Source organism: Mastomys coucha, unplaced genomic scaffold, assembly GCF_008632895.1.
Source record: "Mastomys coucha isolate ucsf_1 unplaced genomic scaffold, UCSF_Mcou_1 pScaffold23, whole genome shotgun sequence".
Lineage (NCBI taxonomy): Eukaryota > Metazoa > Chordata > Mammalia > Rodentia > Muridae > Mastomys > Mastomys coucha.
In genome coordinates, this window is record NW_022196906.1 from 37275152 (window position 1) to 37302680 (window position 27529).

General features: G+C 52.4%; 1 protein-coding gene across 3 annotated transcripts; it reads left to right on the forward strand.

The window, feature by feature from the left end:
- Positions 1-595: 595 nt before the first annotated feature.
- On the forward strand, positions 596-25958 carry Trim29 (tripartite motif containing 29). Of its 3 annotated transcripts, none has more exons than XM_031344485.1 (10): positions 596-1508; positions 9153-9248; positions 10186-10419; positions 11920-12118; positions 14441-14542; positions 16649-16741; positions 19151-19246; positions 20557-20658; positions 22023-22099; positions 24956-25958. In XM_031344485.1, exons 1-10 carry the CDS (start codon positions 705-707, stop codon positions 25016-25018), a joined length of 1866 nt encoding a protein of 621 aa, XP_031200345.1. In that variant the 5' UTR covers positions 596-704; the 3' UTR covers positions 25019-25958. The 3 variants fall into 3 exon arrangements, with proteins under 3 accessions (XP_031200345.1, XP_031200346.1, XP_031200347.1); XM_031344486.1 differs by having other exon boundaries at positions 20560-20658; XM_031344487.1 differs by lacking the exon at positions 20557-20658.
- Positions 25959-27529: the final 1571 nt, after the last annotated feature.

Consider the following 27529-nt stretch of genomic DNA (forward strand, 5'->3'; position numbering starts at 1 on the left):
AGGGAGAGGGAGAGGGAGAGGGAGAGGGAGAGAGGGAGAGGGAGAGAGGGAGAGGGAGAGAGCCAGACTGAGGATTGTAGAGAGGCTTAAATAAGCTCAGACATGTAAAACACCTAAGACATCAGTTGCAAACTGGTTAGAATCAAGTTGTGCAAATAAGACCCTGGCCACAGCTTCCCTCAGAATGTGCTGTCCTAGGGTGGAGACTTGCTTTTGATGTCCAGCCCGCAAATTACAAGGCGATTTGGCTTGTGTGACCCAATTAAAAAGCCTTCTGTCTCGTGGACCTCTGTGGACACCTCACCTTCTGCCCTCAGGGGCACGGACCTCCTCAAAGCCTGCCCACCTGTGAGGACAGAGGCTCCGCCTTCCTGCCAGAAGTTCATCTGCTGGAAGCAGCCTAACTGGTTGTCAGTGGTGGGAAGTAATACAACTGGGAGGTAAAAAAAAACACTTCTTTAAAATCCGGGGCTAGGGATGAATGTGCGGGCGTGGCCCAGGTAATTAGCCACTCTGCTCCGCCTGTCTCTCTGGGCCCGTTTTGTCAAGATGCTCCTCCTATGGCTCCTCCTCCTGCCCCACCTTCTCCCCACAGGTGTGTCCCTGGGCTCCGGCTGTCAGCCCCACTCCGTGCCCGAGACATCCGCTGAAGTCACCTGCCAGGAGACCCCAACCAGCAGAATCAGGCTAGTAAGTGACCTGCCATGGAAGGTGCAGATGCCTCCAGGAGCAATGGGGCCAGCCCGGAAGCCAGGGACGCTCGCAGCCCACCGGGTCCCAACGGCAGCCTAGAGAATGGCACTAAAGTCGACAGCAAGGACACCAAGACAACCAACGGGCACAGTGGGGAGGTGACAGAGGGCAAGACCCTGGGCAGCGCCCTGAAGTCAGGGGAGGGGAAAAGTGGCCTATTTTCCAGCAATGAGTGGCGCAGGCCTATCATCCAGTTCGTGGAGTCCGTAGACGACAAAAGTTCCAGTTACTTCAGCATGGACTCTGCGGAAGGCAGGAGGTCCCCTTATGCGGGGCTCCAGTTGGGGGCTTCTAAGAAACCCCCTGTGACCTTTGCTGAGAAGGGGGAGCTTCGAAAGTCCATCTTCTCCGAGCCCCGCAAACCCACGGTGACCATCGTGGAGCCCGCGGAAGTCCGCAGGAATAGCTACCCCAGGGCTGACTCCAGCCTCCTGCTGCGGGCTAAGTCGGGCTCCGAGGAGGTGCTGTGCGACTCCTGCATCGGCAACAAGCAGAAGGCCGTCAAGTCCTGCCTGGTGTGCCAGGCTTCCTTCTGTGAGCTGCATCTGAAGCCCCACCTGGAGGGCGCTGCCTTCCGGGACCACCAGCTGCTTGAGCCCATCCGGGACTTCGAGGCCCGAAAATGCCCCTTGCACGGCAAGACTATGGAGCTCTTCTGTCAGACCGACCAGACCTGCATCTGTTATCTCTGCATGTTCCAGGAACACAAGAACCACAGCACCGTGACGGTGGAGGAGGCCAAGGCCGAGAAGGAGGTGACTTGCTAGGCCCCTCGTTGCCTTCCTTTACCCCTCCCACTTTGATCCTCACTGGGGACTTAAGTCTTCACGGTGCTCTGCTTTTAGAAAATATTTCTTCCTCCTCTTCACCTCCACCTTGGGGGCCAGAGGTCACTCTCTAACTTCCAATGATCTTACAAGAGGGGCATCCCATAAGTGAGCAAACATAAGAGTAAAAGCTAGGCAGAGCTCACGAGACGAATCTAAGTCAGGCTGGAGTGTAAAACTGAAGGATTTGGAACTCTCTCCTGGACTCTGCTTGGCTGATCTGTCTCTGTCTCTTTGTCTGTCTGTCTGTCTGTCTGTCTGTCTGTCTGTCTGTCGTCTGTCTGTCTGTCGTCTGTCTGTCTGTCTTCTCTCTCCATCTCTCTCTCTGTCTCTCTTTCCATCTCTGTCTCCCTCTACCCCGGCCTGTGTTCACAGGTGATTCTAAGGCAGGGAGACTCTCAGGGGGAACTTGAGGGCTCCTGAGTACCCATTTTTTCTGGTTCCAGGTTTGCATTTGCAGTCCTGCAGCTGGTTGCTCTGCCCTGATCTGGAAGCCACTCCCATCATCCCACCCCACCCCACCCCCATCCCTTTCTCTGCTCTCAGTTGGGCCCTGTGCCCTTTGTTTGTGTGGCTCCTCCAGTCGACAGGTCTGCACCTGTGGTGGGTGGACAGCATTGGATCGAGAGCATGTGTGGGTGGGTGGATGTAAATGTGTGTTTTATACGCACGCGGGTGTCTGCCCATATTTATGTACGGGCTACGTAAGTGTGTTTGCGCAAATTCCCTGTGTGCGATTAGGCGGTACTTCCACAGGGAGGAGCAGAGGCAAGTGGAGACTTGCGGATGTGTTGCACCTGGGGAAGGTATTCTGGGTTAAGCCAGCATGTGGCCTCCCCAGGGGCAAACCTTCCTGGTGGCCAGTGCTGGGGCTTTACTTTCTTGTCAGCTTTTGTACCTGGCTCTGTGATCACATGCTTGCTGGTCACTCACTCTGTGCCTCTTGCTCTCACCCTTGGGCAGCAGGTTCTGAGTCACAGGTGGGAACAGACTCTGACATCCTCTCTAGACACTTCATTTGGCTCCCAAAGGTGTCTTCAGCTTCTTCAGTCCCTGGCCCCAGTATCCTCTGACTCCAGTGTCCCCCTGGCTCCAGCCTGACCTTTTAGCTTCAGGATGGGAGACAGAGAGAGGAAGCGTAAAGCCTACTCTTAGGGACTGTGCTTGGGGATTCAGAACAGAAGGAGGGTCCTGGGAACCAGTCTCAGGCCTGGTGTTAGGAGGTTGCCAGTCATGAAATGTAAGACAGTGACTAAGTTCCCTCCATGTGAAACTGAGGCATGGGTTAAACCAGCCATTCTCAACCCGTGGCTCAGATCCCTTTGGCGAATCTCTATCTTCAAAAATATTTACGTTATGATTCGTAGCAGTAGCAAAATTACGGTTATGAAGTAGCAAGGAAAACAATTTTATGGCTGGGGGTCACCACAGCATGAGGAACTGTATTAAAGGGTCACAGCATTGGGAAGGTTGAGAACCACTGCTCTAGACTGTTTCCACATTTCTCTGTGAAGCCCCAGGAGTTTTAGAAAAGTCTCTGAGGACTCTGGGATGAGAAGTGGGGCTAAGTAGGTACAGAAAGCAAAGGTGTCAGGTCCTACCTCTCCCGAAAGCCTGGTGTACACATTGGCCTCTTTTCTGGGCAAACTTTGGCTCCACTGTGAGCGTCTGCAGAAGAGCTGGTTCCAGAGGGCAGGAAGGTGTGGGCATCCTAGCCTGGAGACACAAGAGCTCCGAGTTTGTTATTTTCAGCCAGGGGCTGCTGTACGGCTCAGACAGTCCTTGACTCTGAGGGCTTGGTAGAGACACAGAGTCTTAGACAGACAAGCAAGATAGGACACCCTCCCAGGTATGCAGAAGTGTAAACACGGAATTGCAGAGGGAGAATACCAGGCTTAATGGAGCATTCACAGTCTCACGGTCTCCTGTTCACCCCACAGATGGAGGAAGGGGAACACACTCAAGGAAAGGATGGAACCTGGCTGTGTATTCTGGCCGGAGAAAGATGTGCCTAGGTCTTCTTGCAATATTTGAGATCACCTCGGGAGGGAATGGGATACTGGAGTGGCTGCTCTGGTGGGGACTTGGGGTAACAACTCACCTGTCTGTGCTCTTGCAACACAAGGATAGACAGAGGAGTGGGATTGAGCATCCAGAAGACAGCACTGAAGCAGTCTATCTGGGGCCGGCTATTATGGGATGTTGGACTTGGGGGGGGGGGGGCTTTGACCCAGAATAGGGGAGGTGGTTTGATGGATTGAGGTGAAGCAGAGTGTCAATTCTGGCATCCTCTGAAGGCATCCGAACACCAGCTCCCACATGCCTTTGTGCAAAGAAACAGGCAGAACCAGCTCTGCAGCCTGCTGGTGAGGCCAGGTGAGGTCATTAGGCAATGTCTAGGTTATTTGCACAAAGCTGAAGATGACACTCATCTCCCGGACCTCCATCTTATGTACAGAGTTGGAGCTGTGCTGGGAAAAGATCATATGCTGTGACACATGATGGTGGCCCTTTCCTCTAGTAGATCTCAGTGTTTTCCTCTCTACTTTCAGTGTCCCAATATCCCATAGATGCTCATTGGTCCAGTTTATAGCTCTGGGTTTTCTCAGGTTATGTTAGGAGGTAAGATGAAGAGGGATATCGTATTTATTCATGGTCCTTCCTAACCATTCCCAGTCCCTCCAGCTACAGCTGCCTGCTCCAGGTGGCCCTGTTTTAAGGTGCATTTGACTTGGTCTCTGGGTTGACATCATTGGCATAGGAAGGTATACCTCGATGACATCCAGACTGGAGTGCTACCCCACAGGGACTCATACTAAGTGTCTTGTCCACATTCTAGACACCCCCATTTAGCTCAGTTCTCTTACTTTGCCCTGTGGCTTGATTTCTCATCTTCTTGCCCAATTCTCTGAGCAAGGCTGAGCCACTAGAGTACCAGGCTAATGCAGCCACTGGTCCTTGGGTTTCTTGCTGTGCTCGTCTGGGGAGGAAAGCTCCTTGAGCAGATGGTGGGAACTGGGGTTCAGGAAGAAGAGCCAGACTAAAAGCTGGAGTGCCTAGAATCTCTCTGGGCATTTTCAGGGTCTAGGTGTGAGACGGGCATGTTCAGTTGGACGACGAGGGGACTCAATTTAAGGATTGGAAAGTGAGAACCAGGCAGGTGGTTAGTGATTCAGTCTCTATGGAGCTCATGTGGGCCAGGGTTGGGCTCAGCATTTGCATGGTTACGAATGAACCAGCCCTGAGGGATATGGGTGGGGGGACAGGCTCAGTGATGCAGGGACTCACACAGAGGCAGGGACGAAGATCTGGGGTGGGGTGGGATAGAGGGTTTCTCTCTACCACTTCAAGCCTCTTTCCCGAGCAGGGTTAGAAGAGTCTTCTTATGATCATCAAACTCAATGGCCTCTAAACAACAGGCTTCAGGCTGTGGTCACTCCGTGAACTGTTAGAACAGAGTCCCAGTCTGCGCTGGAACATTCTGGTTCACATGGATTCTAATGTATAGTTGGGCAGAGGACAGTAGCCCACTTCCCCACGAGGGAAAGGGAGCTTAGGGATGGGTAGTGACAGCTGTAGGGTCTGTAGATGCCAGGATGAAGGCTCGAACTCTAGCTGGCATCATCCCTCGACCTGAGGCAGGAGGAAGCAGAGGGAGTGCGAGGGGACCCTCAGTGAAGCCGATGGACAGATACGCGGCCATTTGACATGCGAGCATAGAAATATGAAATCTATTCAGCACTTCAGATTCTTATCCAGGTAATTACTATGTGTCTGAGAGTACAAATTTGGCAATTAACTGGCTCATTTGGTAAATGTCACAGCCCAGGGCCCATGCAGTTAATCCAGGCTGACGGAACATCTTGGCCGGCCAGATTCTTCTTTCCTGGGGCCCTGCTAGTTCACCTGTCTAGTGCATGAATATGTCTATGCTTGATGGCCAGTCTAGGCTGAAGTGCCTCAGGATGTGCCATCCTTCTACTCTCAGGGGGCTTTTACTCACTCAAGGCCACAAGGATTTTAATACTGGGTGACCCACACAAGGGCCATCCTTGCCATTACAGAGGAGAGGCCCCAGACAGTGTGGGAGAAGGGAACAAAGGAAACATTTAGGGACAGGCCTGGGCAGGGTGTAGGGAAAGAAGCAAAGAGTGGGAGGAAGCCAGGAGGGAGGAATGGGGAGTGGTGGAACACTAGGGAGCTGAGGCCTGTCAGTCATCTGGGGGAGTGTCAAGGGGAGTAGGAGAGTGGTAGCTGGAGCCTCTGTGTGCGCGCACAGTAGGAAGGGAAAATTGCTGAACTTCACCAGCTCCAAGCAGGAAGGAATACGGTAAAGGACAAGGTCTATGTCCTAGGAATTTCTAGACTCCTACCTTGAGAGCTGCTTCTGAAGGCCACAGAATAAGAAGTGGGTCCTGCGATTACAAGTTGGCTTTACATCTCTTTCTCAATGTGCACACTTGGACCAGCTACAGGTCTTGGTTGCTGCTTCTGCAATGTGTGGCTACCTCCGTTGACCTCCACAGGGTTTTGGCTTGTAGGAGATGCCCAGTAGCCCAATGCCTTTCCTCTACCTATAGTCATGGCATCTTTGGACATCCTGTTGTTACTTTCTATGCAGAAAAAAAAACCTGACAAACACTAAGAAGATCTGAGGCACATCCCTAGAGATCTGACCCTAGCAGCTGTCCTCAATGGGGCAGGACTCCTCCTAGATGAGAGAAGGAACCATTACAGTGACACTACTCCCAGTGTCACAAATACACTGTATTCTGCAGGTCTGGTCTTGCTGACAGTGGTGGGGGTACCAGGCCTCTCCTAACCTGCGTCCGACATCTTTAGAGCCTTAGAGAAGAGGAGGGCCAGTCTCTCCTCTGCCCTGACCCATTCTGCCGCCCACTGATGCAGACAGCGTGTCTCCGCTTCTGATCCTGCCCTTACACGTGCCCAGGCTGGCCATCTCCTCCTGCCAACATAGGTGACTGGGCAACACCTCCTCTCTCCTCTCCAGACCTCAGATGGCCCCTGCCCTCCCCCTTCCCTCCCTGCCTTTCATAAAATAGACTCTCAGGAGATGATCTCTCTTTGTCCTTAGCTTAAATGCTTCATGGCCTAAACTGCATTGAGCTTTATCCCTTGGACTCAGGACCTCGTTCCTTCCTCTTGGCTAGCCAATCCATTCTCCTAGGAAGAGGCTTCACCCAGCTGTGGGCTCACCACACAGCTCTTGATAGGTGTCTCTTGGCACCACTGCTCACCTCCAGCTCTTAACTCTGGCATTCATCTTCTCCCACTAGCAGGGCTTTGTTGTCTTCAGCCTTTTCTACCTCTTTCCTGCTTCCCCCAGGGACCTCCACACAAGTGGATATCTTACATTTTAAGTTTGATGTCCCAGCCACTGTCCACCCCTCAGTCTGCCCACATCCTGACTGTGTCTATACCACATCTGGTCTCCATCAGGGCCCACGTACCAGCCTCACCATCTAACACGTCTCAGTCACCTGAGCACATCTGCCACTACCCTACTTGCTATGTCTACCTTCTTGCCCCGCCTGGGAGGTGCCATAGAGAAGTGGCCATGGGGACATCACTCAGTCAGTGCTTACTCTGTGCCAGATGCTTTCTGAGAACTTCACTTGGTGATCCCCATCTCTCTCTCCTATACCCTCTGTAGTGGGTATGGGTGCTCAGGTTTCCTCCACAGCACAGATAGAGTTAGAACACAGGGAAGTGAAGGGACTTGTAAGGCCCCACGGTCTGCCTGCGGGTGGCAATTAAGGGTCTCAATCTATTGAAAGACTCAGCTGCAGAATATGGGAGGCCTTCTGCTGTACTTGGACCCTGGTCTCCCCAGGAATTCTTTCAGGATGGGAGAGTTGCTGGGACACACCCCTTATTCCACTTTGTCTGTTCCTCAGGGTACAGAGCTACTGCTCAGGCCTGGACCACATTAGGGTCTTCAGATCACTAGCTCTGCCAAGTGTTTCCTGGGCACTTCCACTCTTCACCCTGGAAGAGCAGAGCTGGAGAGTGGGACTTACTCTCTTTGTTCTCGTCCCTGCCCCCACCCCACTGTGTCTTCTCTCAAGCTTTGTTCCAAAGACCCAGCCAAGTCCCCACCCTCATCTCTTCCTGCAAGCCTCTCTTCCTCTCTGGTGATGCTATTTTCCATGCTGTGGGGTTTTCAGATGTTGGCGGTGGGACAGGTGCTTGCTGAGATCATCTTAGACTCTTTTTGCCTGGAGAGCCTGGGAGTGTGGTGGTGGTAGACAAGCCATGGAAGCAGGACTTTCTGTCTGGGGGTTCTCTGTGGTCCCTGAGTCCCTGTCTTTCACACCTCTGGACACCATTTCTAAAAGGCCAATGGGAACCTATTAACCATTAGAAGCCATGCAGCGAGCATCCCAGGGCATTTCCTCAGCCTCCACCTCAGCACCCGTTAGTTCGAGGTCTGTTCAAAAGCAGCTGTTGATGCTGCAGGCCCAGCTGCTCATTGACTCCTTGCCAGGAGAGCTCATTTTCCTCACGGTTTGTGATTTCTTCACCTTAGCCAAGGTGCTCTTATAGGTTCCTCAGGGAGATGGCTAAAGAGATGGGTAAGGTCTGTTTTCAAACCCCAGTGGTTCTGGGAAGCTCTGAGTCATGCTTGACCTCCTTGAAGGACCACTCCTTTATCTTCCAAGCTGGACAAAGCTTTGGGAACCCACATGAGGCCCAGGCAAAAAAACAGAGGTGCCCACGACTCATGGGATAGCCTTGACTTTAGCTTCATGTCTCCAATCTGCCTCAGTTACAGCTACTTTTCAGAGAAAGGCTTTCCTCACATGGAAGCCAAGGGTGAATGAAATCCTGATGTCTCAGTGCCCTCCTGACAGAGCTTCTTCTAAGCCTACCACAGGGTCCAACAGTCTCTGAACAGGGGTCTCAGGCCCTCTCCTCCCCTGCCTGGCCTCTGGCCTCACCCTGTAGTTTGTTTTTTTTTTTTCCTGCAGGGAGCCTGGGGGAGTGTTCCTGTCTTGCCTACACTGCAGATACGCTCTCTTTCTTATAAACAGGTTTACAGCTGTGCCTGCCTAGACGGAGTCTGTGCCGGCGGCAACAACCCTAGCTCTTGCTTGCCACACCGGGCCTGCGTCATGCCACAGAAACGCTGCATGGGGTTTCTGCTACAAGACACTCCCTGGGCAGGGCTCCCCTGAACCGGAGCTGAGCTCACATCCTCTTTTTCACCCATGGCTTAGGCCCACTGAAAGGAGCCAGTCTCTCACCTTTTGGGTTAGGTGGGAAGGATCTAGGAGGCTTAGCTCCTATAAGGATACAGCCAAGCTGCTGAGCCCTAGTGGTCCATTAACACAGACGTATGGTATTGGATATATTGCTGGATCCTTGGCCACTAGCACAGAGCCTGGCAGATCTGAGGTACTGATAACGTTAGCTGAGTGAAGGGCTATACGGATGAATGTTGAAGTGCCTGAGTTTGCTCTAAGGTGAATTGCCAGCCTGGCTCTCTGGTTTTGCCTCCCCTGCCCCTCTCTGTTCCTGACAACTTCGACTTCTACACTGTCCCTACAGACTGAGCTGTCACTGCAAAAGGAACAGCTGCAGCTGAAGATCATTGAGATTGAAGATGAAGCTGAGAAGTGGCAAAAGGAGAAAGACCGGATCAAGGTGAGCAGCCTGAGGCTCTCGATCCAGCTGTGCCCTCACTTGCCTGTGTTGCTTGGGAGAAGGTAGACCTCCGATGCTGCTCCAGGCCTTGGCCCTTGATGATACCCATATTTAGGCTCCTCCCACCCCCTTTGACGTTCCCTCCCACTTTCCTTCTCAGCCTAGGCCATTGGGGTAGGCTTTTCCCTATCACCCGAGCCAGCAAACAAAGGCTCTAGAGCCGTTCCTCCTTTGTGTATCTTCCAATGTCACCTAATGGCTGCTCTGCCCACCAGACTACCCAACTACTAAATACACATTCTTTTCTACTTGGGACGGCATGGTAAACAGTATGTCTGCTGTGGCTTGGATAATTGCAAACCCATCTAAAGTTACTGACTGCGGAGCCTGGCCTCAAGAACAGCCAGCGGATTTACTTTCCAAATAATGTTTGGTCTAGTTGGGGTTTAATCAAGCACACCCTGACTTGTGGGAGACTGTGGGGGCTTGTAGAGAGTCACTTGAGCATGGAATAGTGGCTCACGTTGACCCACCCACGGGAGAGAGCCACAGTAAATACGGAAGAGTGGGCCATAAGAAACACCTGCAGACAGATGTGCAGGTGACACACACCTGTAATCTCAGCACGCAGTGGGTAGAGGTAGGAGGGTCAGAGGCTCAAGGCCAACCTTGACTACATAAGAAGTCTGAGGCTAGCCTAGTTTACTTGTAATCCTGTCTCAAGCAACAACAATAACAAAACAATCCACCTAAAGCAATAACATACGCACTGGCATGGTTATCCATAAGAGGCATCGCCCAATGATGCCTTCAAATGAGATTTGTAGACAAGTAGGCTTGTCAAGTCAGGGCCCTGGGGTTCTTTGAGTCTGTTGGAAACCTAGGGTTGTTTCCTTAATGCCACTCTTCCTCAACCCTCCTCTGATCCTGGACCTAGAGCTTCACCACCAATGAGAAGGCTATCCTGGAGCAGAACTTCAGGGACCTGGTGAGGGACCTGGAGAAGCAGAAGGAGGAAGTAAGGGCTGCACTGGAGCAGCGGGAGCAGGACGCCGTAGACCAAGTGAAGGTGATCGTGGATGCTCTGGATGAGAGGGCCAAGGTGCTGCATGAGGACAAGCAGACCCGAGAGCAGCTGCACAGCATCAGTGACTCAGTGCTGTTTCTGCAGGTAGCCGACTCCACCACTCAAATCCTTGGTCCCGTTGCTCATCTCATCCAGTTTCTCAGGCCCTCATTCATTACCCATCCATGTATGATGACCCATTTACTCATTGCCTAATGACCCACTATCCATCCATCTATCCATATATCCACTCATTCCTTATCCATTCACTACCTATCCATCTACCCACTGTCAATCCATTCATTCATCTTTCCATTTTCTACACATCCACTCACCATCAATCCACCCACCCATTACCTATCTGTTCACTAGTCATTTATCAATCCATCCACCCATCCATTACCATTACCCATCCACCTAGCATCCACCCACCCATCCATTCACCCATCTACCCACCTATCTATCCATCCATCTATCCATCTATCCATCCATTACCCCATTCAGTGCCTACAAATCCACCCACCTATCACCCATCCACTCATTACCCATCTCCCCCTCCACTCACTACCAACCAACTAACCCACTCATCTACTTACTACCCACCCACTCACTATCCATTCTCTACCAATCCTCCTGTCTATTTTTCTATCCAGTCTACTCTTCCTACTACTCTAAGGATGGCACGCAAATGTCACCTTGTACCAAGTTCAACTGCTGTGGACCCAGTGGTGCTCTAGGGTTGATAAGAAAGAGTTCTGTGATTAATTAGTAATGCCTGCTTAGGGAAAGGGAGGAGTGGCACGAGAGCATTTCGTTTAGTATTTGTTATCTTTGATCTAGTCTGTTTGTGTATTCATGCATCCATCTTTCTGTCTGCTAGAATGTTTTGATACTCCTGGGCAGGCAGGATTCTATCAGGTGGCATGGTGAATAGAGTATAAGACATGGTTTCTGCCCCCAGGCAGCTGCAATCCAACTGGGAAGATAAGACGTGTACAATTAGAGAACAATATGGAAAAGTGTGTAATTAAATGATAAAGCATGTGGCTCAGGAGATAAGTGCCTATGGAAATTCAGAGAAGGGCTGGCGGGCTGGATCACACTAAGGACAACTTGGTAGAGGAGGTGCAGTTTGGAAAGCGTCTTGCAGGCTGCTTAGGGATGCTCCGAAAAGGGAGAAAGGATGCTCCGGAAAGGGAGAAGGGATGTGTGAGAGCCACAGAAGGATTGAGGCAGAAGTGAGTAAGCCTGTCAAGATGGAAATGCACTCATTGTTCTAGTGTTTTCACACGCCTCTTTATCTTTTTCCCTAAAGTTTACACAGTCTGTGTTACTTTCACAACTTCCCGAGTACATATGTTACATACACATCAGTGGTGGGAGCCATGGAGCCTCTCATCTGAATGTTAATTCGGTAGAGGCTGACTTTAGTTGATTCATCTGTCCAGTGAGGAAAAGTAAGGCTAGCTATTGAGCTGATCCTAAAACTCAGCCCTTCTGGCTCTCAGCACAGTTCCCAGCTAGACCGAGAGTTCCCTTGTAGACCAAGCTCCCCATAACTCACAAAGACTGGCAAAGTCAACAACTGCTTTTCTTTCTCGGTAGGAATTTGGTGCACTGATGAGCAATTACTCTCTCCCTCCACCTCTGCCCACCTACCATGTCCTGCTGGAGGGAGAGGGACTGGGACAGTCTCTTGGCAACTGCAAGGATGACTTACTCAATGTGTGCATGCGTCATGTCGAGAAGATGTGCAAGGCCGATTTGAGCCGCAACTTCATTGAGAGGAACCATATGGAAAATGGTAGGTCCTCCCTTGTCCACAGGTCTGAGGCTGAGTGTATTTCTCAGTCAATTCCTGCTGCCGGACATAGACAAGAACCTAGCTAGCTGACTCCTCATGGTCCCTATTCACTCATCCACTAGATATGTTCAGACTTGGGTTCAGGGCTTCTAGTACCCCCATTGAACTGGCAGCTATTACAAGGGGTATCTAGAGTGGAGAGACTCTGAGAACTGCTGTACAGGTACCTCCTCTGTGGGCCATTCATTAAAGTCAAGGGCTGGTTTCATTCAAGTCTCCATCTGACTGTCAGCTCTAATCTAGCAGCTGCATACTGCTGGTGCTTGAATGGGCTGGCTTTGAATGGATGGGTTACAGGCTTCATAAGTAACCCAGAATTACATCTGGGCTTGGAGGGAGGGAGGCCTGTCACCATGACTGTGATGAGTAGTGTTAGGCCCACAGGCTAAAATTGGCCTGTTGGTGGGTTGGCCGTGATGGAACCTGGCGTGTCTCTCTGACTCATCAGCTCTTCTCTGCGTCACGCTTTCCTCTGTAGAGATCACCTGAATTATCTCACAGAAAGCCTCCTAACCTGACGAACTGCCCTGTTAAGCCCTATTCCATGCAATCCCACTCCCTTTAGGGCCTGAAGCCTGGGTACTCTCTCCAAGGCCAAGCCCCAATGCAAGATCTTCAAAAGCAACTTGATTGGGCCTCATTAGTAGTCATCAGCACCAATGGAAGTGATTCTGTCTGGTCTCCAGGTGCAGCATGTCACTCTTCCCAGGCGAGAAGGCTCAGAGACTACATATGCATTATACCACACAGTATCGTTGTGAAAAATGGGAGGGGGACATTCAATCACACCTAAGGACAGATAAGTAATTTTAGCAAGACAATCATTTGGCTTAGAATGGCACTCAGACCCTGACAGCCTTTCCCTAATGACAATAGCCATGATCCTAATGGGAATGATGACAGCTGGTGTGATGAAGGGCTCCCCTGGACATGGGCATTATGCTGAGTTCTTTCCTTCCTTGGCCTTTCTCCTTTCTCTGGCAGGGTGTTGCATCTTGCAAACGTCCAGGTTGTTATTCAGAGAAGCAGCCTTTCAAAGGGCCCCCAGCCGATGGGGAGGACATGCTGTTGGGCTTCCCACTGTTGATCTGGATGCTATGGCTTCTCATCTTAAACAGGGCCACTACCACTGTGGTTTAAAGAAGGGCCATTATAGTCTCTGTGGTACAAACCTTGCAGGAGAGTCCCTGGGTATGGTTTGGGCAGATGCGAGAGGACAGTCCTAGCTAGGGTAGGGTAGCCCCACCCAGCCTCCTGGTGGCTCATTGTCCCATTTCTAGGTCATGATGATTCCTGCCACAGTCTGTGCAGGTGTGGCTCGGCGTCCTATGTAAAGTGTGTAGTGCGATAGCACCAGGATGAGTGTGCTGACTCAGCTGGCCTGCACCTGTGCCGCAGGCCTTAGGGGGAAGCCTCCTTTGCCAATGTCATGTTCTTGTCACCGCTGACTCTTGGCTGGATGGCATCTGTTACAGGAGGCAGAGGATGGGTTGCATGTGAGTCAGACCTTAGAGTGACCATCTGCTGCTCTTTGATGATGGCTTGCTACTAGACCAGGGATGCATTTCACCAGCCCAGGCCCAGGCCTCAGAGATCCTTGGTTTAGTGGGACCAGAGCTGGACAAATACCTTTAGTCTACTGGGTGCCAGGATCCTGCTAGATGCTGATGGTGATGGAGATGAAGATGAAGGATAGGTCTGAGCCATCTGCTCCTTACCTGAGAGCATGGGAAGGCTGGAGGAAACAGTAGCCAGGCAGTAGTAAGGGACAGGAGTGGGGTGGAGGGCAACAAGGTAAGGGTAGAGTTGGACACTGAGAGACAGGGTTGGAGTTTGAGAGTCTGCAGCTGTGTGCAGCTTACCCTACACATCTGACTGGATCCCTGGACCACAGAGGCCAAGAGAGAACCTCAGTCCACCGCCTGATGCTGCCAGCAGTGGCTGGGACTGAAGTGGAGTGAGGGATCCAATCCCTTGACCATTGGCAAATCACTACCTTTACCCCAAACTTTGATTTCCTTTTCTGTCACGTGGGGATGTTCACATCTGCCCAAGAATTGATGTAGAAATCAAATAAGAAATGGCTATATCTACCATGCACACAATAGCCTTCGCCAGAAGATGAATGACTGGAAAGTAGCTCACTGGAGGAGCAGGGTGCGTGTGGACACCGTGTTGTCATGTTCTTTGTGAGGGTTTGACTCCCTGTGGGCCAGCCCCTCTTCCCCATCTCTCCCGCTGCTGACCCACCCTCTCTTCCAGGTGGAGACCATCGTTACATGAACAGCTACACAAGCAGCTATGGGAATGAGTGGAGTACGCCTGACACCATGAAGAGATACTCCATGTACCTCACGCCCAAGGGTGAGGGAGTGTGCTACCAACGGTAGTGGTTCAAAGCCCATCTCAGATAGGTTCTTCCTGGGCAGAGTGGCCATGACTCAGTGTGTCTGGCACCTGCATCGGTTCCATTCTCTCAGGGGTGACACGTGTCCTGGTTTGATGGCAGGTTATTCAGCACTCTGCTCGTTAGATGCATCGGTCCCCTAAAGCAGCCCGTCACTACTGTGGTTTCTGTCCTTCAGAGCATCTTCCAGACTCCTCCCTGGTAGGCCAGAGCTGTGTGGAACTTCTGCCCAAGTTGCAAACAGTGAGCCCTGGGCAGGTCTGCTGCCTCTAGGGCCAGTCTGCATTTTCCCCTTGAGTCACCTGCCTCCTTAACCTGCCCTCCTGGGGGACAGCCTGGTGGGTTCTAGGTCAGGGTCTCCCTATCCTTGGCTCAGAATAGTCTGGAACATTCTTAGAGACCAGGAACAAAGTACCACAGTGCTTGTTACCATAAGGGTGGGCGTCCCAGGCCTAAGGCCCAGGGTAGAGGGGGTGTGCAGGTGCATGTGGGAGCCAGGGAGCCTAGAGCGAAGTGGGGGTGCTGGAGAATGGAGGGTGGAGTGGGAGGGGGAAGATCTGGGAAGGCATTTAGCTTGAGAGAGGCGCCAGAGGCTCTGAGCAGTCACTGACAGACAGATAAATCCGCAGGGCTAGGAAGAAGTGAGCTCATCAGACAGGAAGTTCTGCATCCCGCCTTTCATAACAACACCTGGGCTTTCTGGAAGGTTCTAGGCAGCAGATAGGTGCCAGGATTTCCCCTCTGACATTTCTGGGGTGAACCAGGCTCTGACATCAGTCCTGTCCCCTCCTGGCCCAAAGGTCTGCTCTTAGCCAGTTTAATGAAAGGACAAACTGCGCTGGCCAGATCCCCAGCATCTCTCTCCATAAAAGCCCCTGTCTGCCTTGCACCAGCTTGGTCTCTCTGCTTCCAGCCCTGCTTGGTTAAGGGCTAGCCAGATGATGTCCAAACCGCACTGATGGGGCAGTCCAAACTCCACTGGCTTCTGCTTGCTTCTCCCTACATAAGGGAGACCCAAGGACAGAGCGGGCCCCACTGCTGTTCACCAGGTGTAGGGAGTGCAACCTCCTACAACAGCTCCCTGAGAGTGCCAGGACTGAATCAACCTGAGGCTGGTCACTGTCCCCTCTGGCCTGCGTGAAGAGGGGCAGTGAGACTCCAGGGCTAGGAGCTTTTTTTGACTCTGCCTCTGGTCCTGTGATTCAGTTGTGACATCCATAAGTGGAAGAAACAGGTTCCTCTGGTGTCCCTGCCCTGTGGGGACAGAATGGGCAGGACACCTGCAACTCCCAGGCTCAGGGTTAAGGAGAGGCATGGGAGGAGCTGCAAAGACATCAAGAGGATCAGAGAAAAAGGGCCACTGGAGTGACGGTGACCCCCCTCCCTTGGAGAAGTTAGTTCCCAGGCCTGGGAAGGAGGGGCTCTCTGCCCAGTGCAGAGGGCAGGGCTGTGATAGAAAAGGATGGACAAGCTGTGCAGGGCTGGGTGAGTCAACAGTGGGTTGGGTGTATGGTGTCTAGGTGAGAGGGGTAGAGACAACAGGAGGGCCCTGACCTCGAGGCTGTGTAGGAGCACAATGCAGAGAACAGGGAGAAGCCACAGGCTGTGTTGATATGAGAGAGATCCAAGCCGGTCCATTAGCCTTGGTAGGAAGCTAGGTCATTGGGGGAGGACACAAAGCCTCCACCGCCCCCCACCCTGTTGTCATGCCTCTCCTTCCTCCTACAACCCCAGATCCCAGCCCATCCTCTGAAGTCCAGTTCACACAGGCACTGGCTCAGGGGTGTCAGCTTGTCAGTCTCCTGCTCTCAAAGCTCCTAAGTAGAGTCACTGAGCATCTTAGCACCCAAGACACCCAGAAGTCTAGTGCTCTGGGCACTGTGACCAATACGAGTTTTGTGACTACCTCAGGCTAGACCCAAGCAGGGACTGTTCCTAACAGAAGAGTCCAAAGGGTTCTTGGGGAGATGTGTAGGATACTAAGATTCTCTCAGCAACTCAGAGTCCGCAGGCCCCGAGTTGAATCAGGACCAAGTTTCTGCAATGATGTTTCTGCCACACAGGTGGGGGCCGGACATCCTACCAGCCATCCTCGCCCAGCCGCCTCTCCAAGGAGACCAACCAGAAGAATTTCAACAATCTGTTTGGCACAAAAGGTAGGCGGGGACTCTGCTTACAGTAGGCAGGGGCAGTGTAGTAGGGGTGCAGGTGGGAAAGTGGAATGTCAGTGCCAGGACTGAGCCATGGATTGACTACCCAGTAAAAGACAAGTGTAGGAAGCCGGGGTGGGGGTGGGGTGGCAGGATGGGTCTCCTGAGCTGAGGGGGGGGGGCAAACTGCATTGGCTTATGCAGAACTGCATGATGTCATCGGTTAGACTGGGGAGGAGCTACCGAGACTCAGCATCTTTAAAAATCCCCAGGCTGCTTGTTCTTCTTATCCCTGAAAGAAATTTTGGGAGTTGCAGGAAATGGGGTGAGGGTCTACCCTGAGGTTATCTGCGGTGGCCTCTCCTAGCAAGTACCAGGACTGAAGGCCCATGGACCTGAGCTGAGCTGACTTTTGTACTTGCCGTGCAGTGGTGAAAATGATTTATCTGAGATGCAACTGGAAAGGAAGGCATGACCTGACACGGGTGTGCCAGAGGCAGCTTCACAACAGCTCCTTATACAGAACTGGGTGTGGGGGAGGGCTGCTTTTCTCAGGGGAGCTATCACATACGGGATCTCCTGCTCCGTGTGCTAAGGAGAACGCTGTTCCAAGTCAGGGTCATGTGCTCATGAAGCTTCGGTTTTGGAGGGGTGGGGAGGAGGGGCTGATTTTGTGCTGGAGCTCTTGGGTACTGTCTGCCATGCACAGAGAGCACTGGGCCAGTTCGGCCAGGTACCCCCAACCCTGAGACAGCCCTAGGAAGACTCCTTAGTTCAGAGCAAACCCCTGGAAACTGGAAGGCCACTGCACTGCCATCTGGTGGAGAGGGCGATGCCGGCCTCTTTACTGGTCAAGATTCACAGCTGCAGAGGCTGTGAGGCTGTTTCAGTTGGTAAAGTATTTGCCCCATAAGCAAATTTCAAGGATCCGAGCTTGACAACCACCACTCACGTGCAAAAGCTGGGCATGGCTCTGTGCACCTGTAATCTCATTGCTAGGGAAATGGAAATGGGGACTCCGGAGTTCATACTGACCATTCAGCCATGTAAGCAAGCTCCAGGATCACAAAAGACTCTGTCCCCGAAACAATGTGGAAAAGTGGCTCAAGACACTCGAAGTCCCCGCCTACCCACTACCTCCCCCCTCCCCTACTCCAAATACAAAAAATTTACAGCTGTGGCCACACCCAGCAAGAAAATTCACTTTAACCACTTCGTGGCCAGTTTGTGGGGTCTGTGGAGGTGTGTCCATGTGTCTGACCCTTACTGAGAGAGGTCCCCAAATCCAATGTCAGAGTGGCTGGCTACTTGCTCCCATTTCGCTCAACTCTCCTTCAGGGACAAGAGGAACACATGGGCTCGTGGCCACAGCTGCATAGGGAGCCTGACTTAGGAGGTACTCAAGGTTCTCTGCTGCCGAGCAAGAAAGAACTTGAGGCGCGTGCCCCATTAGTGGGGACTCCAGTGTCATCTTGGTGCCCCTGCTGTTTCTTCCTATATCCTCTTCCTCAACACCTCAGAAACCTCCTTGCATGTGATTCTCTGTTAACCTGTTCGCACCACAAAGAGGAATGTCAACGGTCTCTGTCCCCAAGCGATAGGATGTGTCGGTACTTATTTGTTCATTTATTAGCACACGTGTCCATCAATCATGCAGTGAGTGTGTTCTACAAATAAGGCTCTGGTAGGCATCTATTCAATGCAGGGGCAAACGTATCCCCAGCACAGATGAACAATTATTCAGCCAACTACAGCCCAGGACCCAGGCAGGTCGGGGCGGAGGGGGACGGGAGAGAGCAGGTAGAGGCACAGAGGGAACTTGGGGAAGGTGACAGGGAGACCTGCTATGTGAACTGGCTGAGGATGAGGAACGAGGGCTTGTCCCAAGCTGAGGACCACTCTTCTGGCAAGAGTGAAGCTAGTGTTGGAGGAAGTGAAGTCACAGCTTGGCTGGGGTACCAGGAAGTGGGTGAGAATGGCAAGCACCTGTGGGCTGTGTTAAGGGCTTGGCCCTTATTCTGAGAACAGGAACTGACGAGATGCTTAGTGGGTAAAGGCACTTGCTGTGTAACCCTGGTGACCGGAGTTGGATCCTTGGGACCCCATGTAAAGGTGGATGGAGAGAACACAGAAATATCCTCTTGATCTCTCCATGTGCACTGTAACACAGGACACTCCACACCCCATGAGACGCACAAATCACCATCTTATCCTGAGGAGAGTGGCCTGCAGGAGCACACCTATCCTTTACACAACTTCTATAGCAGGGAAGACTGGGGACAGGTGATGTAGGCATAGTGTCATCCTGACCTCAGAGGTAGCCAAGGGACCAAGGGTCAAGGTTCGATTGATGATGTCCTGGTCCTTCTCCATGCCAGCCTACTTGGGTTTGACATGCCTTTTCTGTCCTGCCAGGCAACTATACCTCCAGGGTCTGGGAGTACTCGTCTACCGTTCAGAACTCTGAGGACATGCCCACGGTGCAGGGCAACTCCTCCTTCTCCTTGAAAGGTGAGCTCGCTTTCTGCCCCTTGCTTTGCTTACAGGCCATGCCCTGCTTGAGTCTCTGTCCCCTCTCTGGCTCGTTCCTCCCTCACGCTCTGGAGGCGAGGGTGCCAACCTAGATGGAAGCTGAGCCTTTGATGCATCCCAAGGCAGGGGAGGAGGCTGGGCTATGGTGTGACACACACATACCGGGTCCTAAAGATGGCTGGGACAGCAAGAGAGTACTCACTCTGCCTCCCTACCCCCTGGCTCAGACGCTTCTTCTGAGCTACTTCCCCAGTCTTTCTGTGATGGGGTTGATTTAACTCTGTTTGCCCAGTGACTCCCAGCTGCTGACTAGACCCCAGGTCATGTACCAGCCCCTTTGGGAAGGAGAGATCAGGCCTCTCAGGTCTAACCCTCTTTTCCTGTACTTGGCCCTCACCTACCTATTGTATCCTTGGGGGTCTTGAACAGGTTGAATGGGCAATATTTCCTACTCCCTGGGGTTAGGTCATCCTGAGTATATAGGCTTGAGGCAGTCAGGGCCCTCCTGTCTCTCCCTCTAGGCCTTAGAGGCAGCTCTGATGAGGAGGGATTTCACCTCTCACTACACCCAAATGCTTATTCTGGAAGGATCAGAGGCTTGTCCCTTGGGATGAAGAGGGAAAGGAGTTGTCTGAGACACCACACGGCCACTTCCTGGACCTCCCCTCCCCTATAGCAAACAGTGGCCTTTGAAGTGGCTTTATCACCTTGTGGTCCAGTTCAGGCTAGGGCACAACCTGGATCAAGGACAGGGTTCTTGGGCTACTAGCAAGGAAAGGAGTAGAGGGTTTCCCCACTGTGGAAAAGTCCAGTATCTGGGCCAGGCTTGGGACACTATGGGACTCCTTGGCATGCTGGCTCCCAGCAGGTGCTTAGCTGCTCCTTGCTCAAGCTGAGCCTGAAGGCCACATGGTGCAGAGGGCAACAGCACTCAGCCCTGGCTCAGACATTTCCCCATCAGACTGCACACAGCCTCCTGCTGAGGCCCTCCTTGGAAGGGCTTCTCACTTACAGTGAGTTCACAGCACCTTCAAGCTGACCAGGAATGGCCTAGCCTGGTTGCCCCGTGGGTCAGGATAGCCCCAGTTTCTGAGAACTCCTTCCCCACACCCTCTGCCTGGTCGGTCTACAGGCAGGCAGGGAGCGTCAGGGCTGCCAGGCAGCCCCAGCTCCCAGGTCTGTGCAAGCAAGGCTGTAGAACAGGGGAAGCACAGTGCCCCAGTGAGGTGGTAGAGCCTCGGCCTCCTGGAAGCCTACACCCATGCCACTAACACCTCTCTCTCTCCCAGCAGGCACTGGGAAAGCCCCCTATCAGTTCACAACCTTGGGACAGGCCACTGCAGAGTTTTCCAAGCCCCTGGACCGCAGTGGGCTGTTTAAAAACAATCCCGGTACCTGCCTGCTTCCCATCCCTCCCCTTCCTCTGTCATAGTAGGGAGGGCAGGCGGGCCATGCTGTGGGAGATCTCTGCCACTTCTAAGGGATCCTGGTCCCTATTCCTCAGGGCTCCTCAGAGAAAGAGAGAGAGAGATGCATGTCCCCTGCCCCCACCATCCTGACTCCCTCTCTTTGGACTTCTGTCTGCTGCCATGGCTGGTCTCCTGGGCCACCCCTGTCCCCACCCTTAGCTCTTACGGCTGGTTTGGGTTTTTCTTTCTGGAAAGAGAGAGAGGTGAGGTCTCAATTTCCAGTTTTCATTGTCATCCAGGACCCACAGGATCTTTCTCAGGTAGCTTCCACTCTAGGTGCAGGGACAGCTCCAGGGGCTCAGCGCAGTGGGAAGTTCTGCAGGTGGAAGGGCCCACTGCATGCAGCCACAGCCTTGTTGGATAGTGGCTGCCAAACACGACCCCGTTAACCTCTCTAGCTTCTCATTCTCCAAGTCATAGGTGGTCTGGCCTGAGCAGGGTTTCCGTTGTGCCGCTCAGTCAAGGCCTCTTTTATAGAGGCCTCTGGGCTGAGAAGGAGTTCGGGGAGGCTAGCCTCACCTGGCCAGCACCTTCTCACCAAGTACTGACAGCCACCTGCTAGAACCTTGGGCTTGCTGTCCTCGCCTTGAGTGACAGTCACGCTGGCAAATGGTTGCTCTTCTGCAGGTTCCTGGTCTGCTGGTGGTGAGATGGGAGGCAACCAGAGCCAGGCAGAAGGAATGGAATGATGAATTTGGGGTCTGACAAGCCTTGGTTTACAGTCCTGATAGCTCCTTGCTGGCATGCGACTCAGGCAAACTGCTGAGCTAAAAGAAAGGATCAAACGGGCAGACTCACATGACACTTGGCACAAGTGGTGCTCGATAAATGAGAAACATCATCTTGACCCTCCCAGCACAGTGGGGCCAGGAGTCCCTCCTTTGGGGCAGCATTGGCAGGGGCTGCTAACCCAATGGCTGTCCTGGACTCTGGCAAATGGACAGGTCTATGAATATTAAGCTCTCTGGGCCAGTGGGTGGTGATCCTGGCAGCATAGTGCAGACCTAGCTTGGGAGGCAACGTTCTTTGGCTGTCTGGCCTCATCCATCTGGCTGGCTCCTCCTCCTTCTATCTGCCTTGCTACCTCCTTCCTTCACCTCCCAGGATTTCCAGTTGGCAACCGCACCACCCCAGCTGCTGCACACCTCTGCAGGTGGCTGAACTTGGTCTTGGGCTTGATGATGCTTGGGGGGTCACTTTGGGGCAAGCATCTAAGCTGCTTCATCTGTGGGACTCCCTGATTGCCAGCCAGGGCTCCTTCTAACTGTAGCATTTTGTCTTCCCAGGCTATCCCTCCCTCCTCCGGAGCCAAGTTCCCAAGGCTCAGCCTCAGACTTGGAAATCTGGCAAGCAGACTCTACTGGTGAGTAAGGTGTACCGGGAGAGTTGCCAAACATAGGCATGTCCAGGGACCTGGCAACGGTACAGACTTTCAGAGTCTGTGTGAAGAGAGTGACTCTTCTGAGCCATGCTGGGAGCATGGGAGGCAGCAATGACCCTTACACCAACATGTAGCAAAGATAGAGAAATGGACTTACAGGCAGGGGACCTGGGTAAATGCACACTGCCTTGAATCTCAGTTTATAACCTGTAACACAGGCATCCTATGTTTGTATTTGCAAGTGATCAATGAGTATCTATGGTGGCTTGGTCTCCAGGAGGTATGTGATTGTGAAATACTTGGTCAATGGGTTTCACTCCCAGGGCTACTTTCCACCTCTGACAGCATATAGGCCATTAAGGGTGATGCTGTGCATGGGGAGCTGGAAAACTAAAAAGGTATATTTAAGGATTTACTCTCTAATAACCCTAAGCTGGGGTTGTTAGAAAGCAGCACCAGAGGAGGGTGTGGCCAAGGGATCCAGACCACCTGCTGGCACCTCAGAACCACATACCCTTTTCAAGACTCTTTTCATTCTTGTATTTGTGAGTGCATTGTAACTGTCTTCAGAGACACCAGAAGAGGGCACCAAATCCCATTACAGATGGTTGTGAGCCACCATGTGGTTGCTAGGAATTGAACTCAGGACCTCTGGAAGAGCAGTTGGTGCTCTTAACCACTGAGCCACCTCTCCAGGCCTTCTTTTCATTCTTTTTGTTTGTTTTTTGTTTTTTGTTTTTCGAGACAGGGTTTCTCTGTGTAGCCCTGGCTGTCCTGGAACTCACTCTGTAGGCCAGGCTGGCCTCGAACTCAGAAATCCGCCTGCCTCTGCCTCCCAAGTGCTGGGATTAAAGGCATGCACCACCACTGCCCAGCTCTTCTTTTCATTCTTATAACACTATGGTGAGATGGACTTACTTCCCTGCAGACGGGACGAGTCTTATCCTTGCCTGGGAATAGCACTGATCATAGACTGTCACCCTGGAGGCTTCATCTCCCCTAATGCTTCCCTCCCAAAAGCTTGCTAGGTCCTGAGAGGCCATCCAGTGAACCATGCATGTAGCACCAGGGTTTTGTTGAGATGAGAGTCAGAGCCTTCGCTTCTGCTGCTTTTGCATTTTGAGGTCAGAGCACGGGATTTGCTCTGTTCTACAAAGAGCGGCTGGGGCTGGTTTAATTGAAAAAAAAAAAGTCTTTAATTTGTGGGCGAGAAGAGCTAAGCGATTGCATGTAATGCAGAGCTGGGCCCAAGGGCACTGGAGCAGCAGGACTGTGGGAAACAGATAATGGGAGAGAGTCATCTCTCTCCCTCCTGTGCACCTTCCTGAGTTCCCACGGGGAAGGCTCTCCAGCTTCCGAAGCTCCAGAAGGTGCTGTCCTACTGTGGCACCTGGTATTGGGAGAATGGAGGCCAGTGTAGTGTGAGGACTGAGATTCAGGCGACCTGGCACCTCAGTCCCAGCCAATACCAGCTTCCTATGTGATCTTGTGTGAGTCGATCTTCCATACCTCAGTTTTTCCATTTCTAACATGAATTCCGCAGCGTGGCTGATCTCATAGTCCTTCTGACTCTCACATATGGTGACCCTAACTAGAGAAGGATGGAAATGAGCACCCCACTTACTCCCTGCCCCTGCCTCTCAGATGGCAACATTGTTCACTGGTCTGCAATCCATATGCTATTGACACAGCCTTTCTGAAAGAAAAGTTCTTACCTATTCACCTTACCCTGAGGGCTGCTTTGGGCCCCTGGAGTGGACCCGAGGGCTAGAGAGACCTGGCTGCGGGCTCTGCTTGGCTAAAGCAGCCCTGGGACTTTGTCAGTGCTTTGTTTTCTTTCTTGGGCCTTAGTTTTGCCTTCTGTGAATCAATGGTTTAGCCTACGTCTTGGCTGAAGATCCTCCTGCCCTGGCCTTACCTACACCCGATTTTTACTATGCAAGAGTGTCAGACCAGGGGCTTCTGGGAGGCCGGGACAGCTCTGTGCCTGACCTACTTAGGGACAAGGCTGATTCCTGAGATGCTTCAAAGGCCAGCAGTGCTTGTAGTGGCCAGGGACAGCTCCATTTTGCTCTTCTATGCCAGCCTGGTGGGCTGAGTTCTCCGTGGGGATTAGGAGGAAAGGAGGAAGGGGCTGAGTTCCCTGAAATTGTCGTATGACATGATCCACAGAGGAGGTCAGGAAGGCTCTGGCCAGAGAGGCTGGAGCTCCATGATTGTGGATGGCGGGGAGGGAGCACAGTGGAAGGGGGAGCTGGCATAGTGATGTGCTCCTTCTGTCCCCTTCTGTCAGGGAGAATCAGCAGAGAGAGTGTAAGCTGACATGTGAAGTGCAAGAATAATACCAGGAAGTGGAGCAGGGGGTCATGGGGTTTGGAGTCCCACCTCTGCGTCTCTTATCCTGCTCCCCCTGTTCAGTAGCTGGTGACTTGGGCAAGTTGCCCAGCCTCTCTGTGCCCTGGTTTGCTTACTTATAAAGTGGCTGTGATCATAGTCGCCTATTTAATTGGATGGTTGTAAAATCTAATTGAGTCTGTCGATGGCAAGCCCTTGGCACGGTGCTGTGTAGTTTTGTAGAACACAAAATGCTATAGCACACGGTGGCTATGGTGACATTAGGATATTGGTGGGGGTAGGGGGAGGATGTCCAAGCTCATATGTTAAGTGACAGGAACAGACTCTAGTTAGAATTTGGACCCAGACGTTATGGTATCACCAGCCACCTCCTGGTAGCAAGATAGGTAGATCTTGCAGGCTACTTCACAGTCTAAGCCGGATGGGCAGGCAAGGGGTTTTTCCTACTACCTGGCTACCCTAACCATTTCTGTCTCTCCACAGTCTCACTACCGGCCATTCTATGTCAACAAGGGCAGCGGCATCGGATCCAATGAGGCACCCTGAGTTCAGCACGGAGCTCCACTACCCCATCCTCCTGTTGCTCCTGCTTTGCAAGCTCCTGCGCTTTCGCCTGGGCAGGAGCCCAGCCCCACCCTGCCCCCTCACAGCCTCTGACAGCCCTAACAGAACACCTTCACTTCCTCTACTCCTTTTCTGCTTGGTGACAGTCACTGTGACTTCTAGGTGTGAGGCCAAGTGACCTTACCACAGGGGCGTGAGACAGCTGGGGTCCTTTCTCATAAACCAGGCACACATAGTGCCAGTCTTCCCACCTGTCCAGCCAGGCTCTGCCATGTCAGGTTTGGTGAACATTTCCCTCCACTAGGTGCCTAGTTAAGGCAGCCTCATTGTTCCCATCCCTTGGGCTCCACAGCCTGAGTCTGTCAGAAGGAGACGGGTCCTGTGTGTCCTCTTGCATCCCCCTTGCTACAGTATGGCTGGCCTCGGCCACGCCTTAGGGAATGCTCTCAGTATCTTGGCTTTTTCCTGGTCCAGCAGAGAGGCTCTGCCATGCCCTCTTTGAGGCCGCGAAGCCAGTGAATAGGTTATCCTGTCTGGCAAGAGGATTGTAGCCTAGACATTTCTCTGCCATTGCTTGGAAGAGCTGTTCCCCAGATGTGTCACAATGCACTCATGAAAATTTGCCCATAGACTTTCACTAATATGGAAATTTGGTGCTCTTCACAGTAATGGCTAGCAGGAGGGCTGGTAAGAGCGGTGTCACTTAAGAGGTACCACCTGTATCAGGAGAGCGAGCCTCCATCCATGTCACATGTCACTGGGCTTTGAGAGGGCCAAATCAGGAACAGCATTGGGCGTTGGCAGCTTGTCTCCCACTCTGGGCTGACAGGGTCTCACGGGCCAGCTTGCAGGGGTGGGGAGGGGTACTTTTGGCTTGAGCTTCCCCCTCCCTGAATAAACCATTTGTCTCTTTACATCTCTAGTCTTGACTGGATTGTCCCTCAGGGTCACAGGGGCCTGTATTAGCCCCTGCTCTTCATTACTTCTTCTTCTTCTTTTTTTTTTTTTTTTTTTTTTGAGACAGGGTTTCTCTGTGTGGCCCTGTCTGTCCTGGAATTCTCTATAGACCAGGCTGGCCTCACACACTCACAGAGATCCTCCTGCCTCTGCCTCCCGAGTGCAGGGTTTAAAGGCAAGCACCACCCCCACTGATATTCTCTTTGTGTATCTTGAAAACATGCTGCCTTTGGGTCTGGTCTGGGTCTCTGAGAAAAGAAGCCTGGAACTTTCTGAGGCACCCTTCCATTAGCACTGAACACAAAAGACAGTGGCCTAGGGAGCCCTGGAGCAGCGGTTCTCAGCCTTTAATGCTGTGACCCTTTAATACAGTCCCTCATGTTGTATTTTGTGGTTGGTGACCCCCAACCACAAAATTACTTTCATTACTACTTCATAACTGCAATCTTGCTACTGTTGTGGACCATAATAATATTTCTGTCTTCTAATGGTCTTAGGTGACCCCTATGAAAGGGTCATTTGACACACCCCCAAGGGGTCATGACTCCCAGGTTGAGAAATGCTGCCCTAGAGTCTTCCATAGGTCCTTTGAGCTTGTGACTTGAGCACAGTGGTAGAAGTGTACCAGAAGCATGACCCAAGGACATTCTCCATGTAAGGGCCCTGAGTGGCGGAGGCCACAACAGAGGCTGCCTTCTAAGGGACAACACCATTCTGGGCTTGGGGAACAGGGGATGACACCATCCAAATCCCTAGGACCCTAGAGAAGCCTAGAGGACAGTCAGGGAGAACTTCCTGGAAGAGGTGATCAAAGCAGACAGAAGCATGGTGTAATAGAGAGAGTTCAAACTTGACAAGCTCTCCCCTGACGGGGCCAGGGGCATCGTACAGCTTTGTTCTCATGGTCCTTACTCTCCCTCCTACCCAAGGCTGTCAAAATACTGACAGGGAGGGGTATCCTCCATACCACACACTGCACACTGTGAAAAGAATTTGAATCAGCTTCAGGGCCTGTCTATGGAGCAGCGACACGCACCTTCCCCCTGCCGCCCCGCCTCGTCCCTCTGCCTACCGGTTCAGGGGAGCTCTCAGATCTCAACAGCCAGGCCTCCCAAGAGAGGCCCCCCGAGAGCTAGAAGAGGGGGAGAAAGAAAGGATAAAGGAAGAGGGACTCCAAAGGCTCAAGAAAGGCAGAGGCCAGAGGCTCATGTGCAGAGCCCTCAGCTAAGGGACCTGCCATCATGTTCTCATCCTATATTTGGCTGACGCTCCCTAGGCCCCAGTCTTGTTGCTGTTTTCCCTAGGAGATGGTCCCTAGGAGTGCCCAGCAGTTGGGTACTTAATATTATGAAGTCCATTGGTCGTTTCTAGGACCTATATTTTGGAGCTGAGATGCCCAGACTCTGGGAACGATGCTGGTCATGGAGGATCCCAGTCTTGGGGGCTCCTGTTCCCACTTACTTCCCACTGCAGAGGACGGAATAGGAAAGGAGCCAGAAGTCTCCAGGAGAAAAGTCATGGGGGGGGGGTGCGGGA